The sequence below is a fragment of the Calonectris borealis genome, chromosome 1, assembly GCF_964195595.1.
Source record: "Calonectris borealis chromosome 1, bCalBor7.hap1.2, whole genome shotgun sequence".
Taxonomy (NCBI): Eukaryota; Metazoa; Chordata; class Aves; order Procellariiformes; family Procellariidae; genus Calonectris; species Calonectris borealis.
Genome location: NC_134312.1, coordinates 121136152 through 121156543, shown reverse-complemented (window position 1 = coordinate 121156543; position 20392 = coordinate 121136152). Strand labels below are relative to the sequence as shown.

Below are 20392 nucleotides of genomic sequence, written 5' to 3'. Positions count from 1 at the left end.
AAGCTTTGAATGCTGAAATCATCCCCTCTCTGCACCTCCCCTCAGGTGGCTTTACTGATGATCATAGCTTACCTAGACCTCGAATTTCACCTCACGTTTCTGGGTGGGTGGGTGGGTGGGTGTCTGAATTTAAAAGACCATTCTCACATTGTGCCTTTGTCCTAAGTATCCCTGTTTGCCCTGAGTAAAGTGACACTAATGCCTTTAGTGCTTTAGAAAGAGCCAAAGGAAGCAGCTTCACCTCTGAAGGATGATTTGCATCAACTAAGGCAGTGTTAGGCGGGGGAAGAGATGAACGTCCTGCGTGGCATAGATCAATGAAACTGGGAAATGATTGCAGTTGTGGCTGTTACCTACACGTATCAAGGTAAATGTAAAGCCAAAAGACAGGTGAACTGAGATAAAATTTGGTGTCAAAGTAGGACTTAACGTGTCTCTTTTCCTTTTTCCTTTCATTCTTAAACTGTTAAAAATTATACTGGTACATAACAAAGTCAGCCTAGAGCAAATCTGTTTGTGGTAGTCTAGCCTGAAAATGGAAGTAAGTTGAAGCTACGTTCCTGGATGTTGATGGAAAAACAAAGCGAAACAGTATTCTAGGATGCTGGTCAAAATATTTCTCTTGGAGTTGCCGTTCCTGGAGATATGGGCTCTTCCTCCTGTGTCAGTCAAGGGTCGGTCCACACTGAGTAATTCCAGTACCATGAAGGTAGCTCAGCTGTGTCTGTGCTACTACATCAGTACCCTCCCATGTCTTTGATGCATGGATCCCTAAACCTGTCTCTGGCAATACGAGCCTCCCCGTGGAGTGAATTCAAACCTCTTGCCAGCAGGCTTGCTTTTCTTATCTGCCATAGACCCCTTGGAAGTGGTTTACAGCTCCTCAGGATCTGTTCATTCACAGGTTGAAAACAGCTGACCTGGAGAAATATCTAAATAAGTCTGATTTGTTAACATTGCTAGATTTTATTTTTCTGCAGAGGGGGTACCTACTACTACCATATTCATACAATATTCATTTGCAACTTGCATATGGTAAACAAGTATTCTTGAGAGCTTTTTTTCCTTGCCAGAGACTTCCAGTGCCGTAGACAGAGGCTTGAATTTTACTGACAGAAGATGAGGTTATTTGCTTCTGCCATGGAAGGAGAAGGGCAGAGGCAGAACTGAGGATGTAGTGTAGGGGAAGAAAGCATCCAAAGGCCAGGCTGGCTGTTGCTGCATCCTCTAGCAACACTGATATGTGCACATGAGGTGGTGGGTGCTGTGGGCAATGGATGCCTGACCAATAGGTCCATCTCCTACCATGCCAGCAAATCTGGTTCTTCTGGGCCCTTGGTTCTTTCTGTTTCAGAAATGGCTTTTTTTTGTAGGGTCTTCTGCCACTCATCATCCACTCAGCTAGGCAACAGCTTTTCAGTCTCCTTTCCCACCCCACCGTTCCTAACAAAGGCATGTGATGTACTTTGATAGGCTGAGTTTCATGATAACATCTGTTTTCAGAGAAGACAAATAGATGATTATTAGTAGTATGAATACAGTATCCTATAACTGTTTAAAATGAGCCTGTTAGGCTCAGAGCTTTTTACTCACTTTTTTTGCATGCGGAAGTAGTATTAATCTTGGTTTTCTGGCCTTGGGAATACTATTTTTTGAGCTGCTGGTAGTGCTTATCAAGGGGCACTGTTTTTTGACACCTGTTGATAAGTAGTTCTACAGTTTAATGATATTTTAGGAGCTAATCTAGAATAGCTTCAAAGCTATTTCTTAGGAGATCTAAGAATGCCGAGGCTCTCTTTGTGGCAACCTTTCATATAAATATTTACATAGTCTCGTATAGTTCTCTGCAAGATGTGTAACCTTACTGCATAGGCACGCCGAGTAGAGCTTACCTCTATTGAGAACGTTAGCCGAAAGGCCAGGACATTGGAAGAACCTGATTTTGATGACTTTGAAACATTCAGTTGCTTGTTGATTTCTTTGACCCCTTCCAGAGGATAAATTTTACCCTGTGGAGTAAATTACATTCACTTTTTTTAATCATCACAATAAAAATATTCAGTACTACCTCCTAAAGAAGTATCAAGGAAATCTTGTTAAGGAAATGAGATGAAAATTCTCATTTATTTCCTTTCCTTTTTCATACATAACTGCATTTTTTTTCAACCTTTCTATACTTCATTTGCAAGTCATGATAATTTTTAGTACTGCTTGTTAAACAGGAGTCTTGACCATGTTTCTTTTCTCTTGTCCAGGTAGCAGAGGCAAGAATTGCCCCGTGTGTGAAAAGATCATGTAAATGAATCTGAAATCACCTCTTTGCTTGTTTTCTCTCTTCTTTTTTTTTTTTATTGCCCCTCCTCCCTTTCCTCCCAACCTTTGTGTCATGGTTATATTGTGTTTAAGGTTACACTACCAAAACTTCTAGGTGGTCATAAAACAGTTGGGAATAAAAAAAAAGAAAGCATACTTCCTTTCTAGCGTCATCAACAAAAGCCATTACTTGTTGGCTTGCCATTTTTAAGGTTGAGCTTTGCACTGGCATTACTCCTTTTGCCAGTTTGTTCATTTGCATGTGCTGCATTTCTTTATCTGGATAAAGGGAACTGCTGATTTCTTGGATGTGACACTGTGTTAGTCAGTGTTCATGTAGAGTGTTTGGATGCTTTTATGCTTCTTCCTTCTAGAAGCTGAACTTGACTTCATGCATTTGGCTTTTAGCTGTTTTGTCCTCTCCCTTCTTCCTTGTTTGCATGTGGTTGCTTTTATGTAGGTCTAACTGTGAAGAACTAGTTTGGGTTTTTGGGTGGTTGTTTTTTCAATTGTCGATACCTATCATAGAGCTTAGCAAACAGCTAATGAGGTTTCTATTTCAGGAAATAGCGCAAAATATGTATTGAAGTAATATGATGCAGGAAGTTGCCAATATAACTTCTGGCCAAGTTGAATTCACAGTCTATATTAGGATATCTGAAGGTAATCATTCCATCCTATTGACTTAGGCATCTAGGCATGGAAACAACACATAGTGATCTCTTTATAAAAGCTTGTGGAAACTGATATAGCTAGTGGTACTTGCGGAACTCTATGCCTCCAAGGCATGGTATTGCTCTTAATTAACAATTACGAAATGGTGTGTACTAAGGAAGTACCATTATTATTTCTTGCGTGGAGGAATCATAGAATCATAGAATCATACAGGTTGGAAAAGACCTCTAAGATCATCGTGTCCAACCGTCAACCCAACACCACCATGCCCACTACACCATGTCCCTAAAGGAGGACTAAGGTAAAAGCTAAGGTAGGAGGACTAAGGTAAAAGCTAGCAAGTCTGGTTTCATTAACAAAATCGTAGTTAAATCTTTAGGGTTTCTTTGCCTTTCGTTCTTTCTGTTGTCTTTTTGGGATGTTGGCCCCTGGCTAGCGAAGGACACGCTCAGTATAAAGGAGTCATGACCTGATGCTGCTGTAAGGAGGCAAAAGCGGAGACTCACCTTCCCCCAGCAGTAGCAAGGTGAGGGGCTTAGGAGATGTGGCGGTGAGGACCACTTCAGCTGAGCAGCACAACTCTGTGCTTGGTGCTTCTCCTGTCCAGGGGACAGACTGGCTGTCACTGTGGAAGGGAAGAGGACAAGCCTTTGGAGGACTAATAGTCCAGGAAGTCTGTATTCAGTTAAGTAGTATGTTATCAAATGAAGTGCAGACTAAATCTACTGCAACTGTTGCTTAAACATGAAGAATTGATTCGCAGAAATCCATAGAAAAACTAAAAAAGCTATTGGATTAAATTTGTTTTGAATTAATCTAGTATTTTCAAATTTTTTTATTGGTGGTTTTTTTTTTTTCATTCTGACAACTGTTATTGAAAAAAGTGATGTATGACATGACAAACCCATGACAGAACTTTAATTATAACACTCCTAAGACATATGTGAGAAGAAGCTAAGATATTTCAAGTAATAGCTGCGAGCTATGAAGCAGTACGTTTCACTGTATTCGTCAGTATACTATGTCAGTGATGGCTATACGATTTATACTCTTATTATCGCCTGTCATTAGAAACAGTAGCGTTATTTCTTTACTTTCAGAGTTATGAAACAAATGCACACTCGATTTTGGACCTTCTGTGTTGCTGGAGGTCCAAATGCTGGTTCTGCTCCATCCATACTGGAGTAAACTGAAGTTTTTGAAATTCAAGGGCTTGGCTGCATATGAATGATGGGTCCCTTTCATTATTTGGGTATACTTTTTCCAAAGCTAGAAGGTGCTAGCAAGCCGACTTGCAAGGCTCTGGCTCCCTGGGCCCTGTCTCCTGTACCTGCAAGCCTGCTGCGGGTTGCTCCATCCCTGTTTCCTTGCCTGGGACTCTCTGTACACTTGAAGTCCACCAACTCACTTTAAAGGACTCTTGAGGTTTGTTTCTTCAGATGTACCCAGTAAAGAGCCATTATAGCTCGGCAGACATCAGGAGGAATGACTAGCAGTGGGAAGGAAGGATAGTTGTGCGTTCCCACTAAACTCTTCTGCACCGGAGTGGGTTTATGATACTTTTATGTGGGATCTATTTAAATCTGTCTGATGTGTGAGGTGAGTTAGAGGCCAAAGTATTGGACTGAGATAAGACGGACCAGTCTCTTCTAGCCCTACAGTTGTTGGGATGGGGAGTGTTTGACGGGTCAGTTTGTTTCTCCATGACCCAGCTTCCTTATCTGTGAAGTTGTTGCAGTACCCTTGATGTATTTGTAAAACTTTTTGCAGTGTGTCAGTGATGCGTGCTTAAGAAAACTAGATTATATCATTATTGGATGCTACACATCGATTTTTGCCTTAAACGTTTGCAAACTAACCAAACAGTGGTTTTGGTTTTAATATGTTTTTAATACACTGGCAAACGTGTATGTGTAATACCATGGAAATCTGTATGTACCTATGACTTCCCTGCATTTTGTGGTGTGATAGCAGAAAACTGTTATTAATCAGAAGCTGGATGGGAGATAGATTAACAAGAACTAAATTGGGAGTGATGGTTGAAAGCCAGTTAAGCAACAGAGATATTGTTTTCCTCAGTTCATTTAAAAACAAAACAAAACAAAAACCAAAAAAGAGTGAGGAAGACTGTCATCTGCCAATTTGCAAAGCCTTTCAAATGTTAATGTATAAAACATACGGATTTTTCTTTGGTCACAGTACCTGTTGGCTTACCTCGGAATCACCAAATAGTATTCTTCTGTCTGCTGTCACTAAAATTCCTAATCCCTTTTTTCCCCCTCTTTTTCAGAGAACAGGGAACAAAAATATCTTCCTGCAACTTGTTACTTGTCCTCTAAGTCTGGGCAGAGCTACGCTTCCCGACTCTGCTGTGAAGAGCTGGGTAAGAATGGATGCGACATAAAGCAGAAGTCCTGAAGCCTGAGTCACCAATCTGATGGACTTGCTGTAAGTAGGAGTAAGACTTGTTTTTCACCTGTCTGCCATGCAAATAAGCGTTCGACAGTGCATTATTATTTACTTTTTTTTGCTAGCGCTCATAAGCAAATACCAGAATCAGCCTTCCTAAACTGTCACGAAATATTGGCACGCTCGAGGTGCCAAGCTGCTGTCGGAATCTGCTTCAAAGACATTTGCAGTTCAGTTTTGGGTGAGATGACACCTTGGTACAGGTTCTAAAACATAACCTTATACTTTGGGCAGAATTATGCTGTGTCTTAATGCAACTGCTGTTTATAATCGTGGCTTTCAACAGGGGTCATGGCAGTGTGCCTGTATGCAGGGCACTGCTCTGCAAGCTGGTGAAAGGTATTTCTCGGTGCATAACTGAGGCAATCCCTAGGCTTTTTTTCATGTAGAGTAGCATTACGAGAGGACTCAATAGATTATTTATTAAAATGATTGCTTGTGGAGGGATATAACTGCCTATTTTAGAACTGCGGCAGCAAACATTTTGTGCTTCTTATGTCTTTGCTAATCTGTGGTTTTACTTAATGTTAATGTTTAACTTTAAAATAAACTGCTATATGCTTGAAACATTGGCTGTAGCTCCTCTCTTTTACTCTATTTGAAAAACTTTCGTATTGGTGTTGCATCCTGTTTCCCTGCCGTGCTTCTCTCCCTGTTTTTGGTGTGGTGGCTACAACACACAACCAAGAAAACAGCTGTTTGCATTTCACACGGAAGAGTGAAAAATATGTGGCTTGTGGGGCTGCTAGCCATGGCGTTATCAAATGGGTTAGTTGAATTTGTATTTCCTGATGCTTTGTTCATGTTCTCGTTTCTGTGTCATAAACCTCAGAGTGATACATGAGTAAGTGTTGAGAGAGGCAGGGGGACCTGAACTTGGTACTGACACCAGGTGGGTTGTTGCCAGGATATTCTTTAACTCTCATTCTGTCAGCGAGAGTGAGCACTAACTTAATCTTCTTGGTTTGTGTGGCGCTCGTGTTAATGAATAGTTGCCACTGTATAATCCTCAAGGTTGTATTGAGAGGCTATCGAGATCCGATTTCATGCTGCACCTTAATTTGTACCGTCCCTTGTAATACTTCCGTATTTTTTTTCCCCCCGGATTTGGCGTTTTTCTAAAGGAAAAACCGACAAGAAAGGTGGACAAAGCTTCTGGTTGTGATTGTTTTCTGTTTGGTGTGTTTTTTTTTTTTTTTTTTAATATAGGTTCACGCTTTACTTCCAAACACTTGAATTTTTTCGGTACTGCTGACAAAGGAAAGATGACCTCTACTGTAGTAAGTAAACAAAATATTCAAAATATTCCTCTCTGATTTTTTTTTTTTAATGAAAGAAATTTTTTATTTCTTTGCAAGTAACAGCCTATTGAGTGATGTCCTGATTAACAAGTCTTTTAAAATGTGGAGTATTTGTTGTGTTTTCTTTTCTGTGAAAAGGGAAGGATATACTGTGAGGCAGGTGTAAGAGGCTTGAATTAACTAGCATTTCAAATGCTCAGATACTCCTGGGAGAGATTTATGCTTTTAAAGCTTATTTTGGAGGGATAGATTGGAATGGCTTCTAACTAGTTCCTAAAGCTCTTCCAGCTCTTCCACGACCTGTTGTAGGCCAGTGCATTTCAGAAATAGCTTAGGTATACCTGGTGTTGTCATAGGACAAAACGGGGCAGTAAGCATTTATCCTAGACCTGGACAACTGCACACACAAAGGCTGTTACTTATCAGCGTTTCTTTCGATGACGGTACCGCCTAAAACTGTCCTTGCTGCTTATTTCTACCCTGTCAGATGTTCCAGTCCAATGGTTTGTGCGGCCAGCTGCAGGGCAGGGCTCAAGAATCCTTCTTAGGTTGAGTGACTTTGGGTCAGGAGACCGAGCTCTTCATACGCCTTCCAGCCTCACTCTCTATTATTTTTATTGTTCAAAGTGAGAGGTATTAGGCCTGTACTGTAAATCCCTTTCTCTGTGTAAATTGGAGTCACTGATATGTGTATGCACGCATGGTGTATTTCTGCATTGGCAGAACTACTTAGTAGGGTTCTGAATGTAAATGGCACCTGAAACTTATTTTGTCCTAATTGCAGTCTTGCCTCTTGTTTTTCATTTTCTCCTGTTTCCTTCCCCTCAACATTATCATTTAGGGTCCATCGCCATACTATGAAAATCATGGCTTTCAGCCAGAAAATGTCTATTCTGCCAGGCAGCCAGTAGGTGCTAACCCGTATCCACAGTACTTCTCAACAAATGCTCCGTCAGTGCCAAGCTATGTCCCAAGGGTTGCTACCCATCAGTCGAGTACGCCAGTAGCCCATTCATCCGGGAGAACATGTGCATCAAGTAAGTTTTGTCGGGATTTCTTCCCATTTTAGACTTAAGGTCTTCCAAAGTAAGGTAACAAATAAAAGGGATCTTCCCTTTCAACTCCTGTATTGAAAGAGCCATCTCCCCATGGCTGAAGAAGTAATAGCTGGCTGGGATGCGGTGTAACTGGACAGGAACCTGGGCAATTTGGAGGAAGGGTAGTGGAATGGAGGAAAGTCTGTCTGGCAAAAAACGTCTGTTTTTAATGTCAAGGAAATAGATAGTGCTGGTGGCTGGAAATTACCTTATTTGTGAACCTAATTTCTCGTTTTCTCCTTGCTTTCATTTCAGCTGTAAAGAAAACCATAGCCATTATATTATCCATTTTACTAGTCATTTGTTGTGCAATTGCTGCTTTCTTCATCTGGTATTTTGGTAAGAATTTTTTTGTTGTTGTTTTGAAAGAAAAGGTGTATTAAACTTGTAAAGTTAGAAATACACGTTCTTATCTTCCATTTTATGCTAAGTTAAGGACAGGAAAGTCTTCATTACCTACCTCCTGAGAGATGAGCTAATATTGCTTCCTAATGGTTCAGTTTTGTTTGTGTTTGGTTTTTTTTTCTTTCTTTTTAATGAGCAATGCTGCTGTCACTTTTCTTTCTCTTCATCAAGTAAATATGTTTTTGACGTTAAGTGATGTCATCAGCTTTTTTGACTCTTTTGGAGCGGCTTATTCAGGTGGCCTCTCTGGAAAGCTCCGATCTATCTGGCAAAAGCTGGTGCAGTACAACCGTACAGCACCGTAGCTGTTAGTAAGGGGTAGTTTGACCTCTTGCAAGGGTTTTTGCACTGGGGGATAGAGGGCACGTGGCTGTGCATGGCCAACACAATTCTGCGGTGCATTTTGTTAGGGAATTCACCGCTGTGCATCCTCTCTGAAATGGAACTCTGTTCCAAATTTGAACCTCACTTAATTTCAAGTAAAGGAAGGAAATTGAAGTAAATTTGTATACCTTAACTGCAAGAGTGTAAACAGTCAAGATATGTTTTATTTTGGTAAAATGGGATCTCTCTTGGAGCAGAAGTAATCACATCTGTTTATTTGTTTCTGTGAGGCTTTTGCTTTGAAAGTGTGTTACCGTTGTGTGAGCCCAGCCTGTCTCACCACTGTAAGCCGTACCACAAATCATATGTTTGCCTTGGAAGTCATCCCCAACCGGGGTGACTGAGCTCTGAAGCTGGGCTAGAGCAATTCTGTTCAGCTTAAGTGAAGTTTGTCCTGTGCTATCTTAATTTCTCTTTCAATGAAAGCCACTTTTCAAAGGAAACTAAAAACCAATTTGCTGTTTTTAGGAGCCTCTGCTTTCTGTTCTTTGCAGGAAAAGAAAGGAAGAGAGAAGGGAGTTCATTTAAAGCTATTAGGATGACACTTTGTGTTCTTAGGGGTTTTTTACTCACTTTGATTTATACAGGGTGAATGTAATCTTGTTTTAAATGGCAGTGAAAGCAAAAGGATGTAATTGGAGTAATTGCTTTCTTCCTCCTTTTCTGTTTATAAGTGTTATGCTTTGTCTGTGCAAAGCTGACTTCTTTTAGACAACTTAATGGTGCTTGCTTCTTCAGGGGAGGCAGTGGACAAAATCCAATCAGCTGCATCAGTGACTTAATCTGACAAGTGATGTAAAGGACAGAGCAATACATCTTCTGTTGTATCAGGCTAGGTCTCCTCCCATCTCTGAGTTTAAGAGCTCTTTCTGATGTTTTGCTCTACCAAAGTGGAATACTACTTAAGATGAGAGTTGGCAGTAGCCGCCTGAGGCTAAGCTGATGTTCAGCCTAACGTTGATGTTCAGCTGTGTTGCTCTCTCCCCGCAGTAGAGAATCGTTGTTTCGGCTCCTTAATAGAGTGTGGATCTTCAGGAGTGTGCATGCTGCCCTCGCAGTGGTGTGATGGAGTGAGCCACTGCCCCAACGGGGAGGATGAAACCCGCTGTGGTGAGTGCCGGCAGTCAAGGGGGGGACCTTCAGCCACCTGCAAGGGTTTTTGAGCAAATTGCCTTGTCCAAAGCTTGCCTAAGTTACAATAGGGCCATTTTAGCCTAAGTTACATCTCTCAGACGGTTTAGCATGTATAAGCGCTTTGAAGCCTACATCTGGATACTCAGTTTGTTTCCAGTCCAGTTGAAAAGCTGAAACGAAATGACTGACTCAGGGGTTTGAGCTGGCTTAACTTTGAATCAGGTTTTCAAATATTATCTTTTAATTTGAATGGAGTTTGTGCAAAACTGAATGTAACATTGTCTCTGGAATGAACAGGCATTGTTGACTTCTTAGTAGAACTTCAAGTGATAAATCTGGTGGTCTTCAGTCAGGCTCGTCTTTTTCCACATATTTTGCATTCCTTGCTCTCCCAATAATGCTTCAACTACTTCATAACTCCTTTGTGTAAGAAAGCCTGGTCTGATCAGTGTTTCCAACTGCAAAGATGCCAAGGGAAGCTTTAGTGCAGAGCTGAAGATGGAAAGTGGAAACACCATCGATTTGTCCATTCCAAAGGTGTGGCATCTTGTTTCTAACACCTGTGTTGTGCCAGTGCCACTCTGGAAGACTCCGGCTGTGCTCTTGTTGTCTCTCTGGCAACTTTTATTCTGCACGTGCCTCATGCAGGGCTAGCATTTACTGGCATATGCTCTAAAGCTGTTCCTCTCCATTTGGTTGAATGATGGGTTTTTGGAGAAGCTTGTTCAATCTGTTCTTTTGCTTGAACTATTTTATATTAAATTCTTGTGCAAATAAATACATAAAAGGGCATGGAATGTTAGAGCTAATTGCTCCTTGTAACATTCTTGCTCTACAAGCACTTGTCTGAGGAAATTTGGTGTATTAAGATATAAATATAGTAGAATAGGTTATTTTTTGTTTATACACAATATATGATATATTAAGAAATGTATGGTTGTGTAGATAAAAGATAAGAAAAGACTGGCTATTGCAATCTTCCGCAGTGGTAGAATGTGAAAGAGAATTTTGAGCATAAAAGCTGAAATGAAAGGATGAACACTATATTGTACACTTGCATTTTTAAACTGGTAATTCTTAAATCGCCTTACACAAAAGAATTAAGTCATTGCGATATATTTCTGTCTACTTGATATTTAGTCAGAATTTGAGTAGAAGGCAGCATTAAATTAACACCAGTTCATACATACCAGCAAATATTATGGGTACCAATACTTTTAAGTAGAGCAAAAGCAGTAATATAGCGTGTGATGTTCTTGCTTTTTTTTTTTCCCCCCTTCTTCCATTTCTGGCAGTTAGACTTTTTGGACCAAACTTTATCCTGGAAGTTTATTCACCTGTCAGCAAATCCTGGTATCCTGTTTGTCAAGATGATTGGAATGACGATTATGGGAAGATTGCATGTAAAGACATGGGCTACAGTGTGTAAGTCTAACCTTCGTCAGCCTTTGCACGTGCATAGAAAGGTTAAAATTTCCCTCTTGCCGTTTTTAAGAATGCGTATCTGAAACAAAAAGCAGTTGGTGATCTAGTTCTTGTGAACCCAGGTGGGTCCAATTTTAACGATGGTAGCTGTTATAGAACCAAAATGAAACGTTGCTCCAAGTAACGGGGTCTGGCACGCATGCAGTGGTTACTCAGGGGGGTCACTTGTGTCTGCTACATTCACTCAAAACTGTCTTCCAGAGCTCACTTCAGTTAGTAGCAGATCATTGTAATTGCTCAGTAGCACCCAGTCTGACTTAACCTGTCATCACCAGTATTAGGTGGAAAGCCGTGGTCTTCTGAGGACACAAGTAACACTGGCTCATGTGGAAGATCGCCGTAATCATTCGTGGCCCATAGTGCTGCCCACGTTCTCCCCACGTAAAGCTGTAGCCTAAATTCTTCTGCAGTTTAAATACTCGATGTTGCCTCTCTGATACAGCAAATGCTGTCTTCTGGTATGCATGGAGTAATGGAGTGAATTTATTGCCCAGGCAGGCAGAACTTGTGTGTGCCCACGCTCCATCGTGGTGCTCTGAATTAAGGTCTCTGAACGGGCAATGACCCCAGTAGTTGCAACACCAGTAAGACAGCCCAGCAGCAACTACACAGAGCTGGTCCTCAGCTAGAAGGCCTGGCAGAACAGCAGCACTTGCTACCCCTGTCGCTGTCCCACAGAAACGTGACTGTCACAACTTACTGGACCTGAACTCTGCTATGCTGTGTAGATGTACCAGCAAAGGCAACTCTTCATCTTGCCCTGTTTCATGAGGCTGAAGATTCCTACCGTGTGTGCATATTAGATAAAAATTTTATTTTAATCTAGTAACTGATTCATGGGAAACAGAACTTGCCAAATGTTTAAAGAATCTGAGTCTCTGGCACTGTACTACGACACTGGCATTTAATTTAAAAAAATCATATTTTTAGTGTTGTTCATGTCAGAAGCTCTAGCTTGGCACAGTTTATTGCTTGTTTGAAAACTGAAACTTCTGGGTTTCATAATAGACTTTCCGTTTTGCAGAGATACGTATTACTACAGTCGAGGAGTAGCAACTGAAGTCAGCTTTAAAAGCTACATGAAGCTGAACACAAGTGCTGGGAATATAGACTTGTACAAAAAGCTGTATAGCAGGTATCTTTGTTTCATACAAGCTTCTTTCCTTTTATCAGGGGTCTTTGTAGCTGTTGTAAGAGGTTTAGCTTCTGCCCATAGTGTAATGCAACACATCTTTCAATGGGGATAGTTAGAGGGAAAGAGACTTTGTTTTTAATCTGATTGCAGCAACTGCTCTCCTTTCTATTTAAAAACACAGCTGTCATTTTTCCATCCTCCCTCTCCTCTTTTAAAAGAGAAGACGTTCCATCCTGTTCCCTCCATGCTGTCTAGAAGGTTGCCATGTCAAAGATACTTTTCTAAGGCTCTTTGACCATCAACAGGAGTTTCTGTATAGTGACAATAGCTGCCAGCTGTAAACACATTCACAGCAGCTGGTTCAGCTTTTTTTTCCAGTCACATGAACACACAGCGTGCCAAATGGATCTTTCACTGTGGAAATGTTTATTCTCATTAAACAACTCCGAAGTGTCTAGTTTCTAAACCTGTAGACTGCTGTGCCTGCAAGGTTCCCATGGCTCCCTCTACAACTACTTCATAAATCAGCTCAACTTTTTCTCATGCTGTTCTTCATCTTGCTCCTCAATAGGCTTACAAACCTTTTGTACTGGCGACTGCAGCCTTCCGCGTGACAGTTTTGGTGAATGCAAGAAATGGTGGAGGCCAGGTGGTTGCTGGTAGGGTAGCTGGAGAGAGTGAAGAAAGGAGGGAACCCTCAGCAGGAAGACGAGGGTGAAGGCAGGGCACGTAGCTGGAAAGGGTAGGAAGCAGCCGGAGGGTGAACTTTGCCCAGCATTTGCTTCACTGTGTGCCTAAATCCTGTTTGTTTCTTTATTTCTATTGCAGCGATTCCTGTGCATCAGGAAATGTGGTTTCTCTGCGCTGCATAGGTAAGTGACTGTGTTTCTCAAACTTCTGCTTGTTCATGCTTTGAAATGCTCTGGCTGGGAAATCCTTTTGAATCTGGATAAACAATTACCGTCTTTTGATGGGCAGATGATTTCACTCTGGTCCCCAAGTTTCAAACAGTGCAGTTTAAGGAGCAGGGTGGGAGAGGAGACAAGGAGGATGTTGGATCCCCAGTTGCTTTTGTCTTTGCTGCCACCGGTTCCTTTAAATGACTTGCCTGCGGTGAAGCTCTGTAGCCCTCGCCCAGCAGCCGTGGTGGGACGTCTGTGGCGCATCTGCTCTCCGACACGCGGCCGTCGGGTGGGCAGCGTGTTCCTGACGGCGATGGCTGTCATGAGACGACTCCTGGCTGTTGTCGCTTTTGTTGCACAGCGCAAAGGCGTGTGTCTGTGTGGCTCGCCAGAGGTGCTTGAATACCACACTCAAAGGTGGAATGAACTGCTGGTTTATGGTTTGTTGTGAACCGAGGGCAGCAGCTACCAAATACTCATCTGGACGTTTGCAATGTAAAGGAGGTCTGGGCTACGGGAGACTCGGGATCTCGGTGCCCAAGGCGGGGGCCCGAGCTGCGGCGTATCGAACGCCAGCAGTGCAGAGGTCGGACGTGGTCTGCGCTCTCCTCTGCTAGCGAAGCCCGAGCTGCAGAAGCCATCTTCCAGAGCAGCTCGCTCTTTAACTAACGCCTCTGTGTGTGTAACTGACTCCTTAGAGTGCGGCCTGTCCACTAAAAGCGTGAACGTTATGAACAGAATCGTGGGTGGCAGCGGGGCGGTGCCGGGGCAGTGGCCGTGGCAGGTCAGCCTCCACGTGCAGGGCACCCACGTCTGCGGGGGCTCCATCATCACCCGCCAGTGGATAGTGACGGCGGCACACTGCGTGGAAGGGTGAGTCTCGCCCACGCGGGCCCCGGGGCGACCGGCTCGTTCGTTTGTCTCTCGAATGGCGATTTTTCTTGCTTCAGGCTGAAATGCACAAATTTCCTTAAGTCTCCCAACTTTCTGCTTTAAAACCATTTTACACCATCTGCTTTAAATACCATTCCTCCCCTCCCCCCTGCCTTGAATGCAGGTGCCAGGTGCAGTGTTTTACCTATGTAGCAGTATGGTTTTCAAGTACTAAGGGAAGATTTCTTCTTTGAGGGAGGAGGCTGGCTGCAGGTCATCTGTCTGCTTTCTACAGGAAGAAAATCTTATTTTACTTGTTAAATGTGGAAATTAAATTGGACGGTGGTGTTGGGCACAGACACCCACCCAACTTAAGAGGTAAACTCAAGGCACCAAACCTAATGCCAGACAGGACAATGTTTTCATGAAGATGTGGAATTACACTGTGAGGAAAAACAAAGAAAAGGAAAAAAAAAGAAAAAAAAATCCCAAATCTCAAATATCGCACAACTGTAGATATGATCAATTTAAAGATGCCTGTACCATTTATTTCCTCGTATCTTCATGCCACAGGGTAGTAAAGCCCAAGTTGGTATTAAATATAGATTTATATCTATTCAAGGAGCACTTTACGTAGGCATCAACAAGAAAAATAGGTGGTGCTTTGTACATTTTTAACCTATAAAGGAGAGTTGAGGGTGTTGTGGTACCTTGTGTACAGAAGCAGAATATGTTTAAAAGGTGGCCGCTTCTGTTGGAGGGAAAACCCACTAAGGAAAAACATTTTAAGGGTTGGTTGCCTGGATCACAGTTTGAGGCTAAGCCAAGGGGAAATGACTTTGTCCTTAATCTTGAGAAAGGAATGCAAGTGTTTATTTTTATGTGATGATCTTATCTCTCCTTTGTTTTCTGATTTGAGCTCTGTAGTATGCAAAAGCTTTAGGACTGGCAACCAAGCTGTAGCTGGCACAAAACTGGTTTTCAGTCTCGATTTTTTTTTAAATTTTTTTTTTTTTGAGGGGGGATGACTTGCAAGCACTACTGCCTTGGCAGTTCTCATGGAAGGAGTTTTAACACTTCTGGCAAGTTTTCTGTTGAGCATTTGTAAAATGTGCTGGAACAGAAGACACCACTTAAATTACATCTAGGAAGCATGCTTAACATTTAAAACAACTCACCAAACCCCAAAACCAAACAAAAAAACCCCTGGCATTCTCAAGGTAGTGAAATTCCTTCACTAAATCATCTTTTTACTAATTCTGGCTTCTGCTGCCCTTGCATGCTTTGGATAGTACATGCGAGTGATACCACTGACATGTGAGACCTCAGAAATAACTGCTTGATCCCTCAGCCATGGAAATCAATAGACTTCAGTGTTGCAGTCTCAGACTATAATTTGCTGTGCTGAGTGACTAAGGGGATAGACAGTGATACTTAACCCATTTCAAAGATTTTTTGGAGATATTTATGAAATCAGAGTCAAGCTTTCACAAAGTTAGATGTTTTGCAATTTGTTTACCTTGTTCTTCAGAAATGGTAGTCAAATGCATGTGCGTTCTTGGTCGCGCATGCATTTGACTACCATTTCTGAAGACAGTTTTTTGAAGGTCATAATCTGTGACTCGTTACCAGAGAAGCAAACCTTCTAACCTTTCTTTTTTCTGTAGACAATTTTCTGACCCGTACATTTGGAGGGTTTATGCTGGGATTCTGAATCAGAATGAGATGCTCTTAAGAAATGGATACAGAGTGCAACAGATAATTTCCCATCCGGATTATGATACAGATTCTAAAGACAATGATGTTGCCCTTATGAAGTTAGAGACACCACTGAGTTTTACTGGTATGTATTCTGCTCTTCTTAAGGCAAAAATCCAATGGCAATGAGCACATCTTTTTAAACTTCTGAAGTTCATCAAGAAATCCTTGCAGATGCTTAGGAGAACACCACAAAATGTGGGTAGAGACACCTTAAAAACAGAGACAGGGTAGAAGTAGAGACAGAGGGCACACCCTCTGATTTTCTAAGTAGGATTTATTTAAATCTAGTACATGATAGAGGAGTTTGGGCTCATCTCAGTAATGTACTTTTACCCCAGAACACTGTATGGTGCTTAAGTATTGCCACTCCTATATGTGCAGACTCAGGATGTAATGGTGGAGCAGCTGACTAAACCCTAAACCAAGTTACATCAAATAATAATTGGGAAAAAAACCCCACCAACCCCAAAACCAAACATTACAAGAAGTTCCTTTCTTAAAAGTAGATGTAGGTTGTTTGTAAGCAAGCAGTAAAAAGTAGAGGACAAATCATTATTTAATCTTGAAGTTCTTTTTGTGTACAGGTTCTTTAGGTTTCAGTGCATCAGTTTAAAGCTACCAGAAGTAATCGGGAGGGGGTCTTCTGCTGCTGAGAGCAGGGAGGTTGTTGTTGTTTACCAGGTTTTTGTGTTTCACACTTCTTGTATATTGGCACTGAATCCTGCTTGCACTGTGATTATTTTCAGCCGGGTTTGGCAAAGAGAATGCAGAGAGGTAGTTTTCAGAAGTTTTTCTTCTTTGTCCTCTACTGATCAGAAGAGCTGGTGTTAATCGTTCTAGTTAGCCTGATTAATTGAGCTAGAACCATTAACTGTGCTTGTTCCTCACTTTGAGGTGAAGATTAGGTAGCCACCTGGGAAAGGGCAGCTGGTAAGCTTTCTGCTGCTGCCTGCATTGCACAGTGTTGCTTACCTGCAAGGAAGGTAAAGTACAGAGAAAATGCATGGTGTGTACAGATTTAAGTGGATTTATGCTGAGATATTTCATATGCGTTTGTTTTGAATTATGTCTGGACATCTGGGATTACAGATGTTACTGTGTTTGTTTTGTAGATACTGTACGGCCAGTTTGTCTGCCTAATCCGGGAATGATGTTCCAGCCTAATCAGCAGTGCTGGATATCTGGGTGGGGAGCAGAGTACCAAGGAGGTAAAGAGTGGCTCTGGAATATTCTGGTCTTCTGCATAAACCAGTCCTCCTCAGTCTACAAATAACCGTTGCATGGGCTGATTGGGCAGTTTGAGCCAGATCTGTTGATACGCTATTTTTTCACCCATTTTACAGCCCCTAATATTTACACAGGGCATTCTGTCTCAAAGCAAGTTGTGATGTGTTGCATTCAGCAGACTGCAAAGGAGCTTCAGATCAGTACCGGGGGCCACAAATATTCACACGGGAAACAATTCTGTGCCCCTGCTAGCTGGGCCACCTCTCCTGTAACAAGGGTAGCTGTACGCCAAACCAGTCCTCTGGGGACATGGGACAGGGCAGGAGCCTGTCCTTTCCACCACCTCGAGCTAAAATAGCATGATGCAAGTAAATTTGTAAGAAGTGAAAAGGAAAGGGAGGAAAGGTTTCTTTCAGTATGAGAAGGTACTGGGCGGGGAAGGGGGTGTTGGGGAAGCTGGACCCTGAATATGGGAATTGCGGGCAGCTTGTGCTGGACCATGAAACTGTGGGGAGGTCCTCTTTGCCTCTTGCAGACTTCATGTGCTTTTAATTGTAGATAAAATGTAGATAACAGTTGATTTGGGCTGGAGTAGGCAGGTAGGTGCCCTGTTCTCTTGCTTTACAGTACACTGACAGCAAAGCAGGGTAACTCACTGACCTCTTGGAAGGGAGTTTTAATGTCACAGTTGTCTCTGTGGGTGTGTCCATCCCGATGTTTCTAGTGAGTTTATTTCATCTTGAATAGTACTAGCTGCCGGGATTTGTAATAGCAACGTAATATGATGCTTGTTCTAATTTTTTCTTTGTATGTGTGTTTTTGTGCATGTTTCAATTTTAGGTAAAACATCAAATAACTTGAATTATGCTTCGGTGCTTTTAATAGAACGTTCTAGGTGTAATTCTGTCTATATCTATCATGGCATGATTTTGCCTACAATGATCTGTGCTGGACATCTAGAAGGAGGAATTGATTCTTGTCAGGTAATTATTCCTAATTAACACCTAATAATGTTCTGATTATTTTTGTGGTCTTACTAGTAGGCTTTTTTAATCATCTATTAATTACAAACAGATCCTACGCAAAAAAAATTAACATTTTGGTTGGGCTTCTAGTTCCTTTTGTGGTGCATCCCTTTAAAAGAGACACCTTTTGTTTCATCTTCTGAATGGCTGCCAGTGCCGAGTTCTCGCTAAATACCCAAAGAGGGTGAGGCAGTCCTTTTTTAATGCTTCAAGGATGTTTTATTATCTGGTACTTGAAAGAGGACAAATGCTCTTCATAATCACAGCGATACCCTAGCATTATGCTTGTGAACAAGAAAGTCAATAATGCCTCATTTAGTGCTTTGGGCAAACAATTTTCATCCCTATTGCAAGCAGTCATCATTTAATACTATAATTGCCATCGCGTTTTGTTTTAGTGACTACCTTAAAATGGTGATTAGCTTTTTTTGAAACTTCACTTGTATTCCTGAAGTGAAATGGATGGTGTCTTTCCTGGTGGCCAGGTCACTAATAATATGCTTGTGTTTTGTGCAGGGTGACAGTGGAGGTCCGCTAGTAACTAAGAAAAACTCCGTGTGGTGGCTGGTTGGAGATACCAGCTGGGGAACTGGCTGTGCAAGTCCCAATAGACCTGGAGTGTATGGGAATATGACTGTGTTTACAGATTGGATTTATAAAAATATGCAGGTAAAATATTCGGGTGTTTTTAATAATTTTAAATGTCCCAAATCCTGAAACTTGATTTTATATATAAAAATAAATAAATGTGACTTGTCTGCTAATGAAGCTATTCTGTTGAGAACCATCCAAGTAATTGATAAGATAGTCTGTCAGCAGAACTTCAACCTTTGTTTTTTGTTTTGTTTTGTTTTTTCAACAGGCAAACAGATGACAATGCTCTCTGTCCTTCCTGCTGATCGATGTTTCTGAGAACAAGAATAAAGGAAGCCATGGGTGCCTGGGATATTTATTCACTTTACAAATTATTTTTTTTCCTCTTTGAATTTTCTTTTTAAAAATAATGTGAAGGATTGCACAGTCGGTTCTGTGCTGGCTACAGTGACTGATCTTAATCAGTGAAGGATTATCACAATGAGCACCTTTCTTCTTCTTGTGGTGCCTGGCAGAAAGTCGTTCTGTCAACTGCTTGCTGAAATGTCTCTCTTTAGTTGAGTAAACTTCCACTTGATAATCGGGTACAGGCTTATAATGGCAATTTTAATCACAATTTAATTTAAGCTTTTTGTAGCAGGATGCTGAGACGGTTTAGTAGTATTTTAAATTAAATGTTAAGTAATGTGAACATTGAATCTCTGAGCTGCTGGTTGGCAATTTAAAAAGAAATGAATGTTTTTTGGTTTATATGAAGGGAAGTTTTCATGCACTACAGTAGAGGCACAGAAAAAAATACTGTATATTCAGGTAGTTAAAAATCCTCAGGATCTCGACACAGCCGTCATCCAAGTCAGATTGTTCGAAGTGAGACCGGTCTGACTGTCTCAGTAATTAAAAGTGCTGTTCTGCCTTAAGCTGCTCTGAACCCAAAAAGGGCAAGACCTGCCGTCACTCTCGATGTAGGCTACGGAGAGGGATGCTCCGGAGCTGTAGCAGGAAGGGGTGAGTTAAGTGTCCCTGGCTGGGCACATCGAGGTCGGCTCTTGAACTCTCCCTGCTGTGAAAGGCAAAGGGCAAAGTTTTTCAGTACGGCTGCGTTGCAAGCGATACTGATTGCAGACACACGTACAGAGGCTGGATGTTTTATACAAAGAAACAGAAATCTGCGTTTCTGCGTAACCAGATGAACTACCTCATTTATTAAATTTGGCTTTTAATTCCTTAGAGCTTTCCTTTATGTATCTGCATGTATGTTTTTAGCAAAATGTAATTGATCTCAGAGTGCCACCTCAACTAGGATTTTGAAAGTAATTTATAATCATAGTACAGAGGATCAAAAAGCCATACTAAGTCACTTTTGTTAAGAAGGATAAATCTTTTGAATGAAATGACTCTGCTAGTCTTGTTTTCTCTTTTGGGACTGAAATGCAATTATCTTGCATGTAAACACTGCACCAAATAAATATTTTTTTTTTACAAATAGTTTTTCTTAGTAGTGGTTTATATCTGTTTGCTTGGATTTTTTTGGAAGCAGTTGCTGGATTCAGTGTCTGAAGTGCTTTGAGAATCTGATTTAAAAAAATAACAAAGCAAAAAAAACAAAGCAAAA

General features: G+C 41.5%; 1 protein-coding gene across 1 annotated transcript; it reads left to right on the top strand.

Moving 5' to 3' along the window:
- The first annotated feature begins 330 nt into the window (after positions 1 to 330).
- On the top strand, positions 331 to 20251 carry TMPRSS2 (transmembrane serine protease 2). Its single transcript, XM_075136126.1, has 14 exons — positions 331 to 367; positions 5279 to 5371; positions 6667 to 6737; positions 7600 to 7795; positions 8111 to 8194; positions 9635 to 9754; positions 11074 to 11203; positions 12288 to 12398; positions 13227 to 13270; positions 13999 to 14173; positions 15841 to 16016; positions 17047 to 17142; positions 18002 to 18144; positions 18703 to 20251. The coding sequence occupies exons 1-14, from the start codon at positions 331 to 333 to the stop codon at positions 18901 to 18903; spliced, it is 1677 nt and encodes a 558-aa protein (XP_074992227.1). The 3' UTR covers positions 18904 to 20251.
- Positions 20252 to 20392: the final 141 nt, after the last annotated feature.

Coding starts and splice junctions, on each gene's coding strand:
- TMPRSS2 (XM_075136126.1), top strand. CDS start 331: ATGATTGCAGTTGTGGCTGTTACCTACACGTATCAAG. Junction 7,796..8,110: donor CGGGAGAACATGTGCATCAA/GTAAGTTTTGTC, acceptor CTTTCATTTCAG/CTGTAAAGAAAACCATAGCC. Junction 14,174..15,840: donor GCGGCACACTGCGTGGAAGG/GTGAGTCTCGCC, acceptor TTTTTTCTGTAG/ACAATTTTCTGACCCGTACA.